Source organism: Heptranchias perlo, chromosome 10 (genome assembly GCF_035084215.1).
Source record: "Heptranchias perlo isolate sHepPer1 chromosome 10, sHepPer1.hap1, whole genome shotgun sequence".
Classification (NCBI taxonomy): domain Eukaryota; kingdom Metazoa; phylum Chordata; class Chondrichthyes; order Hexanchiformes; family Hexanchidae; genus Heptranchias; species Heptranchias perlo.
This window is the reverse complement of record NC_090334.1, coordinates 82693061-82713348: the sequence shown is the minus strand read 5'-3', so window position 1 is coordinate 82713348 and position 20288 is coordinate 82693061. Positions and strand designations below refer to the sequence as shown.

The window sequence follows — 20288 nt, the reverse complement described above, 5'->3', positions numbered from 1 at the left end:
ATGTGTGATTGGCTTGTTTGTGTTTGCGGTGCTCTGTAACTTAACTTTTTTTTTATTCGTTCGTGGGATGTGGGCATTTATTGCCCATCCCTGCTTTCAGTTTGTTTGCGCACAGATGGTAAGGGTCCCTTAGTAACCAGGAAAAGGCACCATGCCACCTATATTAAAGCAGACATCATCCACTGAGAAATAGGAGGAATCTCAGTGATAATCTATAGGAGTACGATGGTCGTCCTCAGTCAGGAGCATCTGAGGGTACAGGATTCAGCTCCGCATACCTGTACCTGGAAACCATATTCTTATGCACTTTACATACTATAATCGTGGGGGGGGAAAAAATCAGGATTTATATTTCTAATTAGGATACAGAGTAAAGCTCCCTGGACACTGTCCCACCAAACGCTCCTGAGGCAGGTACAGCACGGGTTAGATACAGAGTCAAGCTCCCTCGACACTGTCCCATCAAACATTCCTAGGTTGGGTATAGCACGGTGCTAGTTAGTTCCCTGTGGAACTAGACCCCCAATGACCCAGTGGCTTTGGGCGGGGACAGAGAAAGAAACTTTGTTTTTCGTCTGCACACAGAAATCCATTTGCTGTTGGAGCCGAAACAGCAAAAATACTGAAAAGCTCCACAATTAAGCGGACTGCCGCAGGCCTTTCAGTTAACCTTGGAAATTAATGATACAACGGAGCAGCAGTCCTGAGGAAGTCTGCACCTCTCCGATCTATCACATTGTGTCATCCAGCGTGCCAGCCTGTGTCTGCCTTTCTGACAGCAGCACGGAACAGTCCCCCTCATTAAGCACACATCTTTTCCTAAGTGAGTTAATTAGGAGCTGGTGTCCCTTGGGTCCCTTTGCTTTGTAGTTTCTCGGAGACGGCGTGAACAGGAGCTGCCACTCACATCAGTAAAACTCTCTCTCCACTTCGGTTCCTTGTGCAGAGATATATGTTGTGGTCCTCCCCGTCCTGTCTGGGATAGCCTCGCCTGAGTGCTCATTCTTCATGTCTGAGCCTGGGCAGTGAATAGTGACAACATTATTTGACCACAGTGAGGATTGCATCTTTCAAACCTGATTCTGTCTTCACCCATCATCCACAAACATTACAACCCTCATCCATGCTTTTGTTACCTCCACGCTCGACTATTCCAATGCTCTCCTGGCTAGCTTCCCATCTTTCGCCCTCCATAATCTTGAGCTCATCCAAAACTCTGCTACCCGTATCCTAACTCGCACCAAGTCCCGTTCACCCATCACCCCTGTGCTTGCTGACCTACGTTGGCTCCTGGTGCCCGTCCTAATATCTGCATCTTTGGCAAAAAAATGTAAATTTTCTTGTCTGATTACACTCCTGTGAAGCGTCTTGGGACGTTTTATTACGTTAAAGGCGCTATATAAATGCAAGTTGTTGTTGAGTCACTGGATGGTAATGAAGAATGGGAGCCTTGACTGATTATCCTCTCTTTTACCAGGGTCATTGAGGTCAACTGTAGCACTTCACTGCTGGCCTGCATGCCATCAACTAGCAGCACAGACCAGCGACCGGACCTTCTGGTCTATGCAGCTCAGTACCAGGCCTTCTGACTGAAAGGACAGAGTGCTACCGCTGAGCCAAGCTGACACCTAGGGTCATAGTTGTAGAATTGTCATTTGAGCTTGGAGGGCATTCAGTGACTGTGGACCAGTACCCTAGCATCTTCAGACAAACCTCCCAATGGGCAGTTAACAGCATCATGGGTGTAGGGCTGGGAGTGCTTTGTCTACTCACCTCTCAATTGTGGTTGGTACTGGACACAAGAAAGGAAGGAAATAGGTGGTGCCTACCTTCCAAAAAAATATTCACATGCACACACCCCGTTCCCCCATGAAGTGCTGTCCGTATTAACTTCTGAGCAGTGCAGTGTGGATCTCTCGTACAGATTGGACACACAGCTGCAGGAAGTCTATTTAAACATTTTATGGTAGCTGTTTATGGAGCTTCGGCAATACTGAGGCTTTATATTGTTAACTACATGTAGCTCATCACTGATAGGGGATGGAAGCCAGCTTAACTTGAAGGCTTGGTGAAAACTGACTTAAATGCTAAAGTCAGCCAGCGGTAAGAAGGAGTTAATTGACCTACCGTATCCTATCCTACTGGTACATTAACTCTCCCATTGAAGCCCATCCCTCCTGTACTTTAAATCTCCCATTGAAGCCCATCCCTCTGTTACATTAAATCTCCCATTGAAGCCCATCCCTCCGTTACATTAACTCTCCCATCGAAGCCCATCCCTCTGGTACATTAACTCTCCCATCGAAGCCCATCCCTCCGGTACATTAACTCTCCCATCGAAGCCCATCCCTCCAGTACATTAACTCTCCCATTGAAGCCCATCCCTCTGGCACATTAACTCTCCCATTGAAGCCCATCCCTCTGGCACATTAACTCTCCCATCGAAGCCCATCCCTCCGGCACGTTAACTCTCCCATCGAAGCCCATCCCTCTGGCACATTAACTCTCCCATTGAAGCCCATCCCTCTGGTACCCAGACTCTTGCACTATGGTATCCAGCCTCATTTTGAACATCTCTAATATCCTGCCTAATAGATTATTCGAGACACTTATCACTCTTTGATTAGAGTTCTTTTTGATGTTTGCTTAAAGCTTTCTCTTGCTAATATAAATTTGTGGGCACTGGCCCTGATTTAATTTGAAGGTAAAGGTACAAAACGGAGTCCTTTAACTGCACTGTTCAACCCACTCAACTGGGTCTGAGCATTAGAGGATTTGACTGAACGCACCAATTGAAAGTCTTATTTTCCTCCTTTCTATTCCAGGCTTCGACCGCTGATTTCCTCAGTTCCTGCTAAAAAGCCAGCGACCAACCAGGTAACGAGCCTTTGCTCACTTCTTATTTCTTCATTTAAAATCCCATTTTCCCCCCCCTCATCTCCTTAAGGTGCTGCTCGTTGTGGGTTCAGTACTGTGAGACTGTCCCCACACAAGGGTCCATTTTCATGTGTGAGTCCAGGCACAAAGAGGGGGGCGGTTTTGCCCCACTCGCTGGGGGACGTGCAATTAAACACAAATGGAGGCCCCATTGATACATTCAGATTGGGGACGCTGATGGCAGCTGCCCCGCTCAATAAAACCTGTCAGGGAAGAGGCAGAGTGCTCCTCCGTGTCCCACAAGGAAAGTCTGGGCCTCTGCTCCCCGGGCTCTTCCTTCCACCGCCTCACCCGCCACGACCCTGCTGAAACCCTCTCCACCCCACAACCGAGTCTCATCTCATCGTCACCTGATAGACACACGTATGGCGAGATTAGGGGCCAAGGCTGATTTCTCCCCCACGCCCTGCCCGAGTCATGGGCTGAGATGGGCCTGGGCTGGCACAGCTCACTCCTCACTGTGTAATCTCATGGAGCGGGAGGAGCAATTCTTCTCATTTTTCCTTCAAGTTCGAGAAAGCGCTTGCCGTTCATTCAGCACCTCTCTGTGGCGTTACAGCTGACAATGTGGGGCAGTGCAGCCATGAAACCCGAAACCCACCGACCGTCCACACCCACACTCCGCACCTGCTCTCCACACCGACTGTCCACACCCAGACTCTGCACCTGCTCTCCGCACAGACTGTCCACACCCACACTCCGCACCTGCTCTCCGCACCGACTGTCCATACCCAGACTCTGCACCTGCTCTCCACACCGACTGTCCACACCCACACTCCGCACCTGCTCTCCGCACCGACTGTCCATACCCAGACTCTGCACCTGCTCTCCACACCGACTGTCCACACCCAGACTCTGCACCTGCTCTCCGCACCGACTGTCCACACCCACACTCCGCACCTGCTCTCCGCACCGACTGTCCATACCCAGACTCCGCACCTGCTCTCCGCACCGACTGTCCATACCCAGACTCTGCACCTGCTCTCCGCACCGACTGTCCACACCCAGACTCCGCACCAGCTCTCCGCACCGACTGTCCACACCCAGACTCCGCACCTGCTCTCCGCACCGACCGTCCGCACCCACACTCTGAACCTGCTCTCCGCACCGACTGTCTGCACCAAAAGTCCGCACCCACACTCCGCACCGACCGTCCGCACCCACGCTCCGCGCCGACCGTCCGCGCCCACGCTCCGCGCCGACCGTCAGCGCCCACGCTCCGCGCCGACCGTCCGCGCCCACGCTCCGCGCCGACCGTCCGCGCCCACGCTCCGCGCCGACCGTCCGCGCCCACGCTCCGCGCCGACCGTCCGCGCCCACGCTCCGCGCCGACCGTCCGCGCCCACGCTCCGCGCCGACCGTCCGCACCCACGCTCCGCGCCGACCGTCCGCACCCACACTCCACACCCAGGATGAATTCCTGGAGTGTGTACGAGATGGTTTTTTTAGACCAGTACGTTGACGAGCCAACGAGGGAACAGGCTATCCTAGATTGGGTATTGTGCAATGAGAAGGGGTTAATTAATAACCTTATTGTGTGGGGTCCTTTAGGGAAGAGTGACCATAACATGATAGAATTCCTCATTAAAATGGAAAGTCAAGTAGTCCAATCCAAAACTAGGGGCCTAAATCTAAACACAAGGAATCTACAAACGTATGAGGAGTGAGTTGGCTAGGATAGATTGGGGAGCTTCATTAAAAGGCATGCCGGTGGATAGGCAATGGTTAACATTTAAGGAACGAATGCATGAATTGCAACAGTTATACATTCCTTTCTGGCGCAAAAACACAAAAGGAAAAGCGGCCCAACCATGGCTAACAAAAGAAATTAAGGATAGTATTAGATCCAAAGAGGAGTTGTATAAAATTGCTGGAAAAAGTAGCAAGCCTGAGGATTGGGAGCAGTTTAGAATTCAGCAAAAAAGGACCAAGAGATTGATTAAGAGGGGAAAAATAGAGTATGAGAGTAAACTTGCAAAGAACATAAAAGTGGACTGTAAAAGCTTCTACAAGTATGTAAAAAGAAAAAGATTAGTGAAGACAATTGTAGGTCACTTACAGTCAGAAACAGGAGAATTTATAATGGGGAACAAGGAAGTGGCAGAACAATTAAACAAATACTTTGGTTCTGTCTTCACGGAAGAGGACACAAATAACTTCCCAGAAATGTGAGGGAACCAAGGGACTAGGGAGGAGGAGGAATTAAAGGAAATCAGTATTAGTAAAAAAAAAGTGCTGGAGAAATTAATGGGACTGAAAGCCAATAAATCCCCAGGGCCTGATAATCTGCATCCCAGAGTACTAAAAGAGGTAGCCATGGAAATAGTGGATGCATTGATTGTCATCTTCTAAAATTCTATAGATTATGGAACAGTTCCTGCAGATTGGAGGGTGGCAAATGTAACCCCACTATTTAAAAAAGGAGGGAGAGAGAAAACAGGGAACTACAGACCGGTTAGCCTAACATAAGTAGTAGGGAAAATGCTAGAGTCTATTATAAAGGAAGTGATAACAGGACACTTAGAAAATATCAACGGAATTAGACAAAGTCAACATGGATTTATGAAAGGGAAATCGTGTTTGACAAACCTACTGGAGTTTTTTGAGGATGTAACTGGTAGAATAGATAAGGGAGAACCAGTGGATGTGGTGTATTTGGATTTTCAGAAGGCTGTTGATAAAGTCCCACATAAGAGGGTAGTATGCAAAATTAAAGCACATGGGATTGAGGGTAATATACTGGCATGGATTGAAAATTGGTTAACAGGCAGGAAACAGAGAGTAGGAATAAATGGGTCTTTTTGGGGTGGCAGGCAGTGACTAGTGGGGTACTGCAGGGATCAGTGCTTGGGCCCCAGCTATTCACAATATATATCAATGATTTGGATGAGGGAACTAAATGTAATATTTCCAAGTTTGCTGACGACACAAAACTAGGTAGGATCGTGAGTTGTGAGGAGGATGCAAAGAGGCTTCAAGGTGATTTAGACAAGTTGAGTGAGTGGGCAAGAACATGGCAGATGCAGTATAACATGGATAAATGTGAAGTTATCCACTTCGGAAGGAAAAACAGAAAGGCGGAGTATTATTTAAAATGGTGATGGATTGGGAAATGTTGATGTACAAAGGGACCTGGGTGTCCTTGTACACCAGTCACTGAAAGCAAACATGCAGGAGCAGCAATCAGTTAGGAAGGTAAATGGTATGTTGGCCTTCATTGCAAAAGGATTTGAGTACAGGAGCAAGGATGTCTTACTGCAGTTATAAGGGCCTTGGTGAGACCACACCTGGAGTATTGAGTCTCCTTACCTAAGAAAGGATGTCCTTGCCATAGAGGGAGTGCAGCGAAGGTTCACCAGACTGATTCCTGGGATGGCAGCACTGTCGTATGAGGAGAGATTGGATCGACTCGGCCTGTATTCACTCGAGTTTAGAAGAATGAGAGGGGGTCTCGTTGAAACGTATAAAATTCTGACAGGACTAGACAGACTGGATGCAGGGAGGATGTTTCCCCTGGCTGAGGGGTCCAGAACGAGGGGTCACGGTCTCAGGATACGGGGTAGGACATTTAGGACTGAGATGAGGAGAAATTTCTTCACTCAGAGGATGGTGAACCTGTGGAATTCTCTACCACAGAAGGCTGTGGAGGGCAAGTCACTGAATATATTTAAGGAGGAGATAGGTAGATTTCTAGACAAAAAAGGCATCAAGGGGTACGGGGAGAGAGCGGGAATAAGGTATTGAGATAGAGGATCAGCCATGATCATATTGAATGGCGGAGCAGGCTCGAAGGGCCGAATGGCCTGCTCCTGCTCCTATTTTCTATGTTTCTACACTCCACACCCACACTCTGCACCGACCGTCCGCACCCGCGCTCCGCACCGACCGTCCGCACCCGCGCTCCGCACCGACCGTCCGCACCCGCGCTCCGCACCGACCGTCCGCACCCGCGCTCCGCACCGACCGTCCGCACCCGCGCTCCGCACCGACCGTCCGCACCCGCGCTCCGCACCGACCGTCCGCACCCGCGCTCCGCACCGACCGTCCGCACCCGCGCTCCGCACCGACCGTCCGCACCCGCGCTCCGCACCGACCGTCCGCACCCGCGCTCCGCACCGACCGTCCGCACCCGCGCTCCGCACCGACCGTCCGCACCCGCGCTCCGCACCGACCGTCCGCACCCGCGCTCCGCACCGACCGTCCGCACCCGCGCTCCGCACCGACCGTCCGCACCCGCGCTCCGCACCCGCGCTCCGCACCGACCGTCCGCACCCGCGCTCCGCACCGACCGTCCGCACCCGCGCTCCGCACCGACCGTCCGCACCCGCGCTCCGCACCCACGCTCCGCACCGACCGTCCGCACCCGCGCTCCGCACCGACCGTCCGCACCCGCGCTCCGCACCGACCGTCCGCACCCGCGCTCCGTGCCCAGGCTCCGCACCACGTTCTGCGCCCACGCTCCACACCGACTCTCCGAACTCTCACTCTGCCTGCTGCCAAGGGTCTTTTATCCGTAAAAGTAAATAAGGCATAAAATTGTGATTGTTTTGTTATGTGTGTAAATCCTTAATACGTTAGTTTAAAAAAAAATCCTAATTTGCATTGCTTCATTTTATTCAGAATTAAAATACATATTAATTTGCAGTTGCAGGCTGATAAAGGTGCCTTGGGAATTGCTTTTTATGCAATGACTGCTTTCCATTACTGAAAATAAGCACACATTTTTCCCAATGTGATAGACTGGTGGTGTTTGTGATAATTAGTAAAAAATTAAAGGTGTAAAATTGTCACCTCCTCCTAAATATTGCAGAGAGAGCGAGATGACTGCATGTTTACTGCTGTCTCTCAGCAACCTCTTGTCCACACTTTAGTACTTCAGGGTGGTCCTCCTCAATGGTTAAATGTACTGCCCAGCGTGGTACAGCGCCCAAGAGACCAGCAAGATGCCAGGCTTGGTCCTTGCACTGAGTTATCTGATTTGAGCAGCACATTTGGCCCAAGTGAGGTGAAAAAAAAATCAGCCAAAAATAGTTTCTTTTCCTGCTCACCAATCAGTGACTGGAAAGCATGTCCATGCGTGTGGACACTGGGTAGCCCTTGAACCAGACCTCAGTGTATGCTGCTGAATTGTAGTGTATTGCTAAATGTCATACAGTGAGAGGCAGTACATGCACAGTCCCGTGTCTCCATCGCTAAAGGCAGCCCAACAACTCCAATCTTCCTTTTCATGCTAAACATGTCTTTTGCCCTCAATAACCCTTAACTCTGTCTAAATCCACGGCCTATCCAATATCTGTTAGATGTGTCTCAGCAACCCTTATGACTCTTATTGCCCTCTGAGGTGGCCTAGCAATCCGCCCAGTGGTAAACATAAGAATTGCTGGACGAAGAAGGACCAAGGTCCGTCTAGTTCACCTTCTCCCATCCCAGTAATCGCATGATACAATGATGATGGAGTTGTTGACTAATCACAGCAATCAATCTCGATCAGTGAGTCGACAACAGACCCAGACATGAGGTGAGGAAAACCCCCAGTGGTGGAGAGCTTTGGATCCAGGGGTCCAATCGCTACAAAGATCAATATAAAGAAGAAAAACCGGATGGAGCTTATTGGCATCGTATCAGGATAAGGCAAAGGCAATCCCAGCCCAATCAGCCCTGCAAAGCCTCCTCACGAACAACTGGGGCTGATGCCCAAGTTGGGAGAGCTGTCCCACAGATTATACAAGCAACAGCCTGACATAGTCATACTCACAGATTCATACTTAAACTAGAGTGGCAGGGGGATGGGAACCTGAGCGGGGAGTCAGAAGAGAGCAAAGTTGAGAGCAGCAAGAGAGGGAAGAACCCAGGGGAAATTTACAATACAAATAGTTGTTCAAGAACAAGTGAAAGGGAAAAGCGTAGAGCAGCGGAAAGAAAGTGTACTTTAGGCACTACAGATAAAGTGAAAACTAGAAGGTGTAAAGCGATTAACCCAGCATCAAAGCTGAAGGTCAGGCTAGGGTGTGTGGCCCAACTAAGAGTTCTATATACAAACGCACGGAGTATAAGGAATAAATTAAATGAACTACAGGCACAAATTCAAATTGGAGGGTATGACATGATAGCTCGTACTGAGACATGGCTGCAGGATGGTCAGGATTGGGAACTAAATATACCAGGTTATAAGGTCTATAGGAGAGATAGGGAAAATGGAAGAGGGGGAGGAGTAGCCTTAGTGATTAGTGATTAAATCAATTCAATGATAAAGGAGAATACAACAAGGGGTAAGCAGCCAACAGAGACCTTATGGGTTGAATTGAGAAATAGGAAAGGATCTAAGACTATAGTGGGAGTTGTGTATAGGACCCCTGGCAGCAGCTCTGAAGTGCTAGATTGTATAAATGCAGAGATTAGACAAGTGTGCAAGAAAGGCATAATGGTCTTAATGGGGGACTTTAACCTTCACATAGATTGGGAAAAGCAGACTAGCAACTGTCAGAAAGGTAGTGAATTTCTTGAGTGTGTCCGGGATAGTTTTCTACAGCAGTATGTCCAAGAGGCAACAAGGGGGCAAGCCATACTAGATTTAGTAATGAGTAATGAACCAGATTTAGTTAACAGCTTAACTGTGCGTGAACATCTATCCAATAGCGATCATAACATGATCGAGTTCAAGGTAGTGTTTGAAAGGGAAAAAAGTGAATCAGCTGCTAAGATTCTAGACTTGGGTAAGGCCGACTTCAATGAGATGAGACAGAGACTGTCCACAGTAAACTGGGCAAATCTGTTAATGGGTAAAACGACAGATGATTAGTGGGAAATGTTTAAAGAAGCATTTAATGTGATACAGAATCGGTTTATACCCCTGAGGGGCAAGAACTCTACTTGCCAAAAAAAAGCAGCCATGGATAAGTAAAGAGGTAAGGGACAGTATAAGACATAAGGAAAGGGCATACAAAATGGCAAAAAATGGCACAGATCCTGGTGAATGGGAAAGCTACAAAGATCAACAAAGGGTCACAAAACAGATAGTAAGAGCTACAAAAAGAGAGTATGAAAAGAAACTTGCAAGGGATATCAAAACCAATACGAAGAACTTTTATAGTTATATTAGGAAAAAGAGGGTGGTCAGGAGCAGTGTTGGCCCCTTAAAAACTGAAAGTGGGGATATTGTCATTGACAATGGGGAAATAGCAGACATGTTGAATAATTACTTTGCGTCAGTATTTACAGTAGAAAAAGAGAATAGCATGCCGGAAATCCCAAGAAAACTAATATTGAATCAGGGACAGGGACTCGATAAAATTAACATAAGTAAAGCAACAGTAATGAAGAAAATAATAGCACTAAAGAGTGATAAATCCCCAGGACCAGATGGTTTCCATCCCAGGGTTTTAAAGGAAGTAGGTGAGCACATTGCAGATGCCCTAACTGTAATCTTTCAAAGTTCTCTAGATTCAGGAACTGTCCCTCTAGATTGGAAAATTGCACATGTCTCTCTGCTTTTTAAGAAAGGAGAGGGAAACCAGGGAATTATAGACCAGTTAACCTAACATCTGTTGTGGGGAAAATGGTGGAGTCTATAATTAAGGATAGGGTGACTGAACACCTCGAGAATTTTCAGTTAATCAGAGAGAGCCAGCATGGATTTGTGAAAGGTAGGTCGTGCCTGACAAACCTGATTGAATTTTTTGAAGAGGTGACTAAAGTAGTGGACAGTGGAATGTCAATGGATGTTATTTATATGGACTTCCAGAAGGCATTTGATAAAGTCCCACATAAGAGACTGTTAGCTAAGATAGAAGCCCATGGAATCGAGGGAAAAGTACGGACTTAGTTAGGAATTTGGCTGAGCGAAAGGCGACAGAGAGTAGGGATAATGGGTAAGTATTCACATTGGCAGGATGTGACTAGTGGAGTCCCGCAGGGATCTGTCTTGGGGCCTCAATTATTCACAATATTTATTTACGACTTAGATGAAGGCATAGAAAGTTTTATATCTCAGTTTGCCGATGACACAAAGATTGGTGGCATTGTAAGCAGTGTAGATGAAAACATAAAATTACAAAGGGATATTGATAGATTAGGTGAATGGGCAAAACTGTGGCAAATTCACTGTAGACAAATGTGAGGTCATCCACTTTGGATCAAAAAAGGATAGAACAGGATACTTTCTAAATAGTAAAAAGTTAAAAACAGTGGACGTCCAAAGGGACTTACGGGTTCAGGTACATAGATCATTGAAGTGTCATGAACAGGTGCAGAGAATACTCAATAAGGCTAATGGAATGCTGGCCTTTATATCTGGAGGACTAGAGCACAAGGGGGCAGAAGTTATGCTGCAGCTATACAAAACCCTGGTTAGACCGCACCTGGAGTACTGTGAGCAGTTCTGGGCACCGCACCTTCAGAAGGACATATTGGCCTTGGAGGGAGTGCAGCGTAGGTTTACTAGAATGATACCCGGACTTAAGGGTTAAGTTACGAGGAGAGATTAAACAAATTGGGGTTGTATTCTCTGGACTTTCGAAGGATAAGAGGTGATCTGATCGAAGTTTATAAGATATTAAGGGGAACAGATAGGATGGATAGAGAGAAACTATTTCCGCTGGTTGGGGATTCTAGGAGTAGGGGGCACAGTCTAAAAATTAGAGCCAGACCTTTCAGGAGTGAGATTAGAAAACATTTCTACACACAAAGGGTGGTAGAAGTTTGGAACTCTCTTCCGCAAACGGCAATTGATACTAGCTCAATTGCTAAATTTAAATCTGAGATAGATAGCTTTTTGACAACCAAAGGTATTAAGGGATATGGGCCAAAGGCAGGTATATGGAGTTAGATCACAGATCAGCCATGATCTTATCAAATGGCGGAGCAGGCACGAGGGGCTTAATGGCCTACTCCTGTTCCTATGTTCCTATATCCATCAGCCAATACCCCAGACTCCTCCGTTACCATCCCTGGGTATGTCCTGTCACACTGGCACGATAAACCCATGGTTTGGGGAGGGTGGGGGGGTTGGCAAAGTGATCTACTGTCAGGTCGGAGTGACCCTGGGAGTCCTCAGCGTTGACTCCAGGTCAAGCAAAGCCAAGGAAACCACCTGCTCATCACCACCTCACAACTGATGAATCAGTGTTCCTCTATGTTGAACATCACATGGAGGAAGCTGTGCGGAAAACAAAGACAATGAATGTTTTCTAGTGTGTAGAGGCCTCTCACTGTGGTGACAGTGTGTCCCTGGTGTGCGGAGGCCTCTCACTGTGGTGACAGTGTGTCCCTGGTGTGCGGAGGCCTCTCACTGTGGTGTCTCAGTGTGTCCCTGGTGTGTGGAGGCCTCTCACTGTGGTGACAGTGTGTTCCTAGTGTATGGAGGCCTCTCACTGTGGTGTCTCAGTGTGTCCCTGGTGTGTGGAGGCCTCTCACTGTGGTGTCTCAGTGTGTCCCAGTTGTGTGGAGGCCTCTCACTGTGCTGTCTCAGTGTGTCTCTGATGTGCAGAGGCCTCTCACTGTGGTGACAGTATTTCCTGGTGTGTAGAGGCCTCTCACTGTGGTGTCTCAGTGTGTCCCTGGTGTGCAGAGGGATCTAATTGTGGTGACTCTGGCCCTGGTGTGCAGAGGGATCTCACTGTGGTGTCTCAGTGTGTTCTTAGTGTGTGGAGGCCTCTCACTGTGGTGTCTCAGTGTGTCCCTGGTGCGCGGAGGCCTCTCACTGTGGTGTCTCAGTGTGTCCCTGGTGTGCAGAGGCCTCTCACTGTGGTGACAGTGTGTTCCTGGTGTGTAGAGGCCTCTCACTGTGGTGTCTCAGTGTGTCCCTGGTGTGCAGAGGGATCTAATTGTGGTGACTCTGGCCCTGGTGTGCAGAGGGATCTCACTGTGGTGTCTCAGTGTGTTCCTGGTGTGCGGAGGCCTCTCACTGTGGTGACAGTGCGCCCCTGGTGTGCGGAGGCCTCTCACTGTGGTGTCTCAGTGTGTTCTTAGTGTGTGGAGGCCTCTCACTATGGTGTCTCAGTGTGTTCCTGGTGTGCGGAGGCCTCTCACTGTGGTGACAGTACGCCCCTGGTGTGCGGAGGCCTCTCACTGTGGTGTCTCAGTGTGTCCCTGGTGTGCGGAGGCCTCTCACTGTGGTGTCTCAGTGTGTTCCTGGTGTGCGGAGGCCTCTCGCTGTGGTGTCTCAGTGTGTCCCTGGTGTGCGGAGGCCTCTCACTGTGGTGTCTCAGTGTGTCCCTAGTGTGTGGAGGCCCCTCACTGTGGTGTCTCAGTGTGTCCCTGGTGTGCGGAGGCCTCTCGCTGTGGTGTCTCAGTGTGTTCCTAGTGTGCGGAGGCCTCTCACTGTGGTGTCTCAGTGTGTTCCTGGTGTGTGGAGGCCTCTCACTGTGGTGTCTCAGTGTGTTCCTGGTGTGTGGAGGCCTCTCACTGTGGTGTCTCAGTGTGTTCCTGGTGTGTGGAGGCCTCTCACTGTGGTGTCTCAGTGTGTTCCTGGTGTGCGGAGGCCTCTCACTGTGGTGTCTCAGTGTGTCCCTGGTGTGTGGAGGCCTCTCACTGTGGTGTCTCAGTGTGTCCCTGGTGTGCGGAGGTCTCTCACTGTGGTGCCAGTATTTCCTGGTGTGTAGAGGCCTCTCACTGTGGTGTCTCAGTGTGTCCCTGGTGTGTGGAGGCCTCTCACTGTGGTGTCTCAGTGTGTTCCTGGTGTGCGGAGGCCTCTCACTGTGGTGTCTCAGTGTGTCCCTGGTGTGTGGAGGCCTCTCACTGTGGTGTCTCAGTGTGTCCCTGGTGTGTGGAGGTCTCTCACTGTGGTGACAGTGTGTCCCTGGTGCGTGGAGGTCTCTCACTGTGGTGACAGTGTGTTCCTGGTGTGCGGAGACCTCTCACTGTGGTGTCTCAGTGTGTCCCTGGTGTGTGGAGGTCTCTCACTGTGGTGACAGTGTGTCCCTGGTGTGTGGAGGTCTCTCACTGTGGTGACAGTGTGTCCCTGGTGTGTGGAGACCTCTCACTGTGGTGACAGTGTGTTCCTGGTGTGTGGAGGTCTCTCACTGTGGTGACAGTGTGTTCCTGGTGTGTGGAGGTCTCTCACTGTGGTGACAGTGTGTCCCTGGTGTGTGGAGACCTCTCACTGTGGTGACAGTGTGTTCCTGGTGTGTGGAGGTCTCTCACTGTGGTGACAGTGTGTCCCTGGTGTGTGGAGACCTCTCACTGTGGTGACAGTGTGTTCCTGGTGTGTGGAGGTCTCTCACTGTGGTGTCTCAGTGTGTTCCTGGTGTGTGGAGGCCTCTCACTGTGGTGACAGTGTGTTCCTGGTGTGTGGAGGTCTCTCACTGTGGTGACAGTGTGTCCCTGGTGTGCAGAGGGATCTAATTGTGGTGACAGTGTGGCCCTGGTGTGCAGAGGGATCTCACTGTGGTGACAGTGTGTTCCTGGTGTGTGGAGGTCTCTCACTGTGGTGACAGTGTGTTCCTGGTGTGTGGAGGTCTCTCACTGTGGTGACAGTGTGTTCCTGGTGTGTGGAGGTCTCTCACTGTGGTGACAGTGTGTCCCTGGTGTGTGGAGGCCTCGCACTGTGGTGTCTCAGTGTGTTCCTGGTGTGTGGAGGTCTCTCACTGTGGTGACAGTGTGTTCCTGGTGTGTGGAGGTCTCTCACTGTGGTGACAGTGCGTTCCTAGTGTGCGGAGGCCTCTCACTATGGTATCTCAGTGTGTCCCTGGTGTGCAGAGGGATCTAATTGTGGTGACTCTGTCCCTGGTGTGCAGAGGGATCTCACTAAGCTGACAGAGAGTGATTTATTTCTGATTTTATATCTCCTGCAGGTTTCTGCTCCTGATTCGGGTCCTGGTGACACTCAGGCAGCCCAGCCAGTTGGAGTGTTGGTTGAGAGTGGTCCTGTGGTGTATAATGAGGATGTCGAAGAGGAGGAGGAAGAGGAAGAGGAGAAGGAGGAGGAGAACTGCGTTAGTGCGCTTCAACTGATAGGTGGCAATGGTGGGTACTAAAAAAGAATTCTCCCTGAAAAATTGTCCAGAAGGAGGGAAATGTTAAATCAGGACTTTAGGAGAGAGAAGGGAAGTAAGCAGAGCTTTTTCAACCAAAGGGGGATAAAGGTGCAGAATAAACTACAGGTGAAAGACATTTAACCAATATTGTAAATTGTTTCTATAGAGAGTAGGGATTGAAGAGATATGGTGGGTATGTGGGATTGAGGGATATGGTGAGAAGATGGGTAGGTGTGATTGAGGGATATGGTGGGTAGGTGGGATTGAGGGATATGGTGGGTAGGTGAGTTTGAGGGATATGGTGAGAAGGTGGGTAGGTGAGTTTGAGGGATATGGTGAGAAGGTGGGTAGGTGGGTTTGAGGGATATGGTGGGTAGGTGAGTTTGAGGGATATGGTGGGTAGGTGGGTTTGAGGGATATGGTGGGTTGGTGGGTTTGAGGGATATGGTGAGAAGGTGGGTTTGAGGGATATGGTGGGTAGGTGGGGTTGTGGGATATGGTGGGTAGGTGGGGTTGGGGGATATGGTGGGTAGGTGGGGTTGGGGGATATGGTGGGTAGGTAGGGTTGAGGGATATGGTGAGAAGGTGGGTAGATGAGTTTGAGGGATATGGTGAGAAGGTGGGTCGGTGAGTTTGAGGGATAAGGTGGGTAGGTGAGTTTGAGGGATATGGTGGGTAGGTGAGTTTGAGGGATAAGGTGGGTAGGTGAGTTTGAGGGATAAGGTGGGTAGGTGAGTTTGAGGGATATGGTGGGTAGGTGAGTTTGAGGGATATGGTGGGTAGGTGAGTTTGAGGGATATGGTGGGTAGGTGAGTTTGAGGGATATGGTGGGTAGGTGAGTTTGAGGGATATGGTGGGTAGGTGAGTTTGAGGGATATGGTGGGTAGGTGAGTTTGAGGGATATGGTGGGTAGGTGAGTTTGAGGGATATGTTGAGAAGGTGGGTAGGTGAGTTTGAGGGATATGGTGGGTAGGTGGGTAGGTGAGTTTGAGGGATATGGTGGGTAGGTGAGTTTGAGGGATATGGTGAGAAGGTGGGTAGGTGAGTTTGAGGGATATGGTGAGAAGGTGGGTAGGTGAGTTTGAGGGATATGGTGGGTAGGTGAGTTTGAGGGATATGGTGGGTAGGTGAGTTTGAGGGATATGGTGGGTAGGTGAGTTTGAGGGATATGGTGAGGCCAGTGGGTGGGGTTGAGGGATATGGTGAGAAGGTGGGTAGATGGGTGGTTGAGGGATACCGTGAGCAGGTGGGTAGGAAGGCAGCACCCCCTCAGTTGTGCCAGTTTAGATTATGCGCTGAAGTCCGTAGTGGGGCTCAAACCCCACAGCCTCCTGCCTCCTGCAGCTGAGCTAAGCTGACACTTTATGCAAGAATATGATTGTTGCGAGTTTGCGAGCAGGTTTGCTGGGCCTAGACAGGCAGTCTAACCTGGTGGGTGAGGGGCATAAACCAACAAGGAGCAGTGAGCTTTTATAGTCAGTTTTGATTGCTGAATTAGCTGATGTCAGGCAGGTGCTGGGACTGGTCAGTGTTCCTAACCTAAAGGTAGAATCAGCTAGTATTCCTGCTGCTCATCACTATTGAAGTTGACCTTGCTGGGAGGTACATGTTTGGGCATCAGACAAGAACAAGAGTGTTCTAGATTGTGATGCCTCAAACAGTTGAATAGCCTGCTGACACTAGGCTGCAAAGCAGCTCCGGTCATTTTTCTGCTAAACTCACAATATAAATGCACGTTGCTTTTGACACGTGAAGAATTGGCCACTTGCGTGAGTATTGGAGGGCGGATGGTGTCCACGGAACTGTACCTCGGCCTGTGTCGGTGCCTTTAGGAGAGGAGAGGAGAAAAGATAGAAACCGAGGGGGGAAAATATAAGAAAGAATTACCAAGTTCCTCACTCTCGGACGCTGAAAGACTTTCTCTTTCTTTTTCAAGATTACGGCTTTGAAATGGATGACGACGATGGATTCTAAGACACCTCTCGGCACTTTCCTGAAGGAGCGACGGAGCCTTGTCGGAAAGTGGGAACGCTTCCCAGGCGCTTCATGGGAAACAGCTTGCTGGCAGAATCCCTCTCCCCTCTGGCGCCGAGCTTGACACAGGAAAGCAGTCTGTAAAGCAAGGAGTGTGTGTGTGTGTGTGTGTGCCCGGGACAGAAAGTTGGCGGTGCGGTGGGGCTTTCAAGTATTCGAGACTGAAGAATGTTTTTTGTTCGGGATCTGTTTTGAAATTGAAATGATGACCCTGGCTTTTTGATCTTTTTTTTTGTTTGTTTATTTTTGTACAGAATTTCCTATTTATTACAGTTAATTTGAATAATTTAGTTTTATATTTCTGTGTACTTATTCTGTGGAGCAGAGGTGCAAAAAAAACATTTGGGTGTGGGAGGGGGTGGTTTGTAAAGCTGAGGCCCCACTGTAGAATGCCAACCTGGAAACGCTGCAGGTATGGACATCTGCAACTGAGCTTGTCGAGTGCCCACGGAGCGGGTCAGAGACCAACACACCAACCAAAGCGGGGCAAGGTTAGAGAAATCTGCTCTGCCTGATGAAAATAAGCACTGGAAGAAATTGTTGTCGTATAATCCAGTCGAGGATCCAAATTGCAGTTCAGAACCATGCGTAAATGATCAATTATGTTCTGTATTAATTTGTTCCGGTGGTGGCGGGGGGGGGAGGTTGTGTTGAGAGGGAGGCCCTGGCTGTTGATTTTGTTTCACAAAAAGAAAACCGAAGGCCTCTGTATATATTGCCGATTGTTTATTTATGGATTCACTGGTTTGAGTTGTTTGGGAGCTGTTCTGTTCATTCCATGGGGACAGTGTTTCTTATCCCTTTTTTTAAAATACATCATAAAAAAAAAAACCTCAGGGGAGTTAGTACTGTACAGATGAAGGGAGAGCAAGGACATTATGGATTAGGTGTATATCTTGATTTGAACAGTTTATGTTGTGTGCGCGTGTGTGTTTGAGAATGTGTCCAGCCAGTAATCACCACAGCTGTGTGTGTGGAGAGCATGTGACATCCAATACATTAAGCCATTCCATATATCAAACACTGCACCTTCACTGTCCATTATGAAGTGTGGACAGAATCCTTTTCCCATAATTATATTCTTAAAATAATGGATTACATACACTGTGCATTCTATACACAACTACAGCTCCCATCAGTTTTACCAAAGGAAGGCTATTAAATCTATGATATTCGTAAAGGAATGTGTGCAAGGGAGAGCCCATGTTGTCACTAGGATTTCAGTGAAGAACTAACGGTGGGTGTGTGAAATTTTCACACCGATTGAAACTGTGGAAAACAGCCAGCAGTATGGGTGTAGATTGTGTCCTTCCAAACAGCAGAGAGCATTGTGAGCTGTAACAAAAGTGCATCGCAAGCCGTTCACGTATATCGGAGGTCATTTTAACTTTTATTCTCCGGGCAAAAATAGGCGATGGTGAATCGGCCGCCCGTTTTACATCCATTTCCCATTGATATGGAACAGGTTGTCGATTCACCATTGCCCGTTTCCCATTGATATGGAACAGGTTGTCGATTCACCATTGCCCGTTTCCCATTGATATGGAACAGGTTGTCGATTCACCATTTCCCATTGATATGGAACAGGTTGTCGATTCACCATTTCCCATTGATATGGAACAGGTTGTCGATTCACCATTTCCCATTGATATGGAACAGGTTGTCGATTCACCATTTCCCATTTCCCATTGATATGGAACAGGTTGTCGATTCACCATTTCCCATTGATATGGAACAGGTTGTCGATTCACCATTTCCCATTGATATGGAACAGGTTGTCGATTCACCATTTCCCATTGATATGGAACAGGTTGTCGATTCACCATTTCCCATTGATATGGAACAGGTTGTCGATTCACCATTGCCCATTTTTTGCCTGGCGATTAAAAATAAAAATTACCCCCTTTTGGCTGTGATCAAGTATTAATACCAATGTACTAAATGGATTAGTGATAACAATAAACACCTCCCTCCCTGTGTGGCTCTGACTCGCAATCTTCTGTTGGGCAGTTACAAAATGTAGATATAACATTAAAATACTTGAACTGCGGTTGGAGCTCAGTGGTGAGTTTATCCTCAATGCGTGTTTTTTTTAAAGAAAGAACTTGTGCTTCTGTAACGCCTTTCACAACCTCAGGCTGTCCTAAAACGCTTTACATTCAATGAAGTACTTTTTGAAGTGTAGTCGCTGTTGTAATTTAGGAAACATGGCAGTTAATTTGTACACAGCAAGATCCCACAAACAACAAAGTGATAAATGGCCAGATCATCTATTTTAGTGAAATTGGTTGAGGGATAAATATTGGCCAGGACACCGGGGAGAACTCCCCTGCTCTTCTTCGAATAGCGCTGTGGGATCTTTTACATCCACTTGAGAGGGCAGAACGGGGCCTTGGTTTAACGTCTCATCTGAACACACACGCCTCCGACAGGGCAGCGCTCCCTCAGTACTGCACTGGGCGTGTCAGCCTGGATTTTGTGCTCAAGTCTCTGGAGTGGGGCTTGAACCCACGGCCTTCTGACTCAGAGGTGGGAGTGCGACCCACTGAGCCACAGACACACTGAGTCTCTCTTTTGTTGAGAGAACTTTCTTTTTTTCTCTCCTTACCTAAAGTACTATCCTCCCCTCTGCCCTCTTGTTTGCATTTCCTGCAGTCCATGTCGCTGCGATGGGGGGGGGGAGAGGGAGAGGAACAATCGTTCTGCTCCCAGACCCTGAGTAACGGGATTGGAAACCAGGCTGCTGGGGAGTGTGAGAGGCTGGGTTCCCTGCGATGAGTGTCCACGTGTGCTCGGAGAGGTGTCGAGTTTCTCCTCTCTGCCTCGTGAGTTGGGCGCAAGCTGCAGGCTGGTGTATGTGGGTTTGAGTGTTTGCTTCGAGTCCAGCAGCAGTGAGGCGGGGCGTGAGGGGGGAACGTTGTTGGGTTAATATTCACCCAATGTTTGAATTAACACTCACCATTCCTCTGATGCACAGGCCAGGAAGGTGTGAGTTTCCACCTTTGGTCTGTGCTGAGTTACCTGATCTCAGTTGGGTTGCGGCAGCAATTGTGGGGGTGCTATGATCGGTTTCAGCACCCTCGGGCTGGGGAGGGGGAAAGATATCAGCCAGATTTCCCCCTCCTGATGAATATCTGGTGACCCCCCCCCCCCCCTTACTGGAAAGTGAGCACAGGATCAAAACCTGCTGCAATGCCCTCCACAGTCGAACAGTCCGCCCGGATTCTCACGTGAAGGTTGGCCGTGGGATGGGAGTGCTGTCTGCACCAGTGGAAATGTAGCACAGCCCGAGTCCGAAGGAGGAAAGCTGCTGACCATTCGGAAAATGTTGTGGGCTCGTGACCG

General features: G+C 49.0%; 1 protein-coding gene across 2 annotated transcripts in view; it reads left to right on the top strand.

Moving 5' to 3' along the window:
* The window catches only part of brf1b (BRF1 RNA polymerase III transcription initiation factor subunit b), a 366821-nt gene extending 347828 nt beyond the window's left edge, over nt 1-18993 (top strand). For both annotated transcript variants that reach the window (XM_067992099.1, XM_067992100.1), the window contains 3 exons: nt 2826-2877; nt 14727-14898; nt 16846-18993. In XM_067992099.1, the coding sequence (XP_067848200.1) occupies nt 2826-2877; nt 14727-14898; nt 16846-16883 (262 nt within the window). In that variant the 3' untranslated portion in view covers nt 16884-18993. The remainder of the gene's footprint in view (nt 1-2825; nt 2878-14726; nt 14899-16845) is intronic.
* Nucleotides 18994-20288: the final 1295 nt, after the last annotated feature.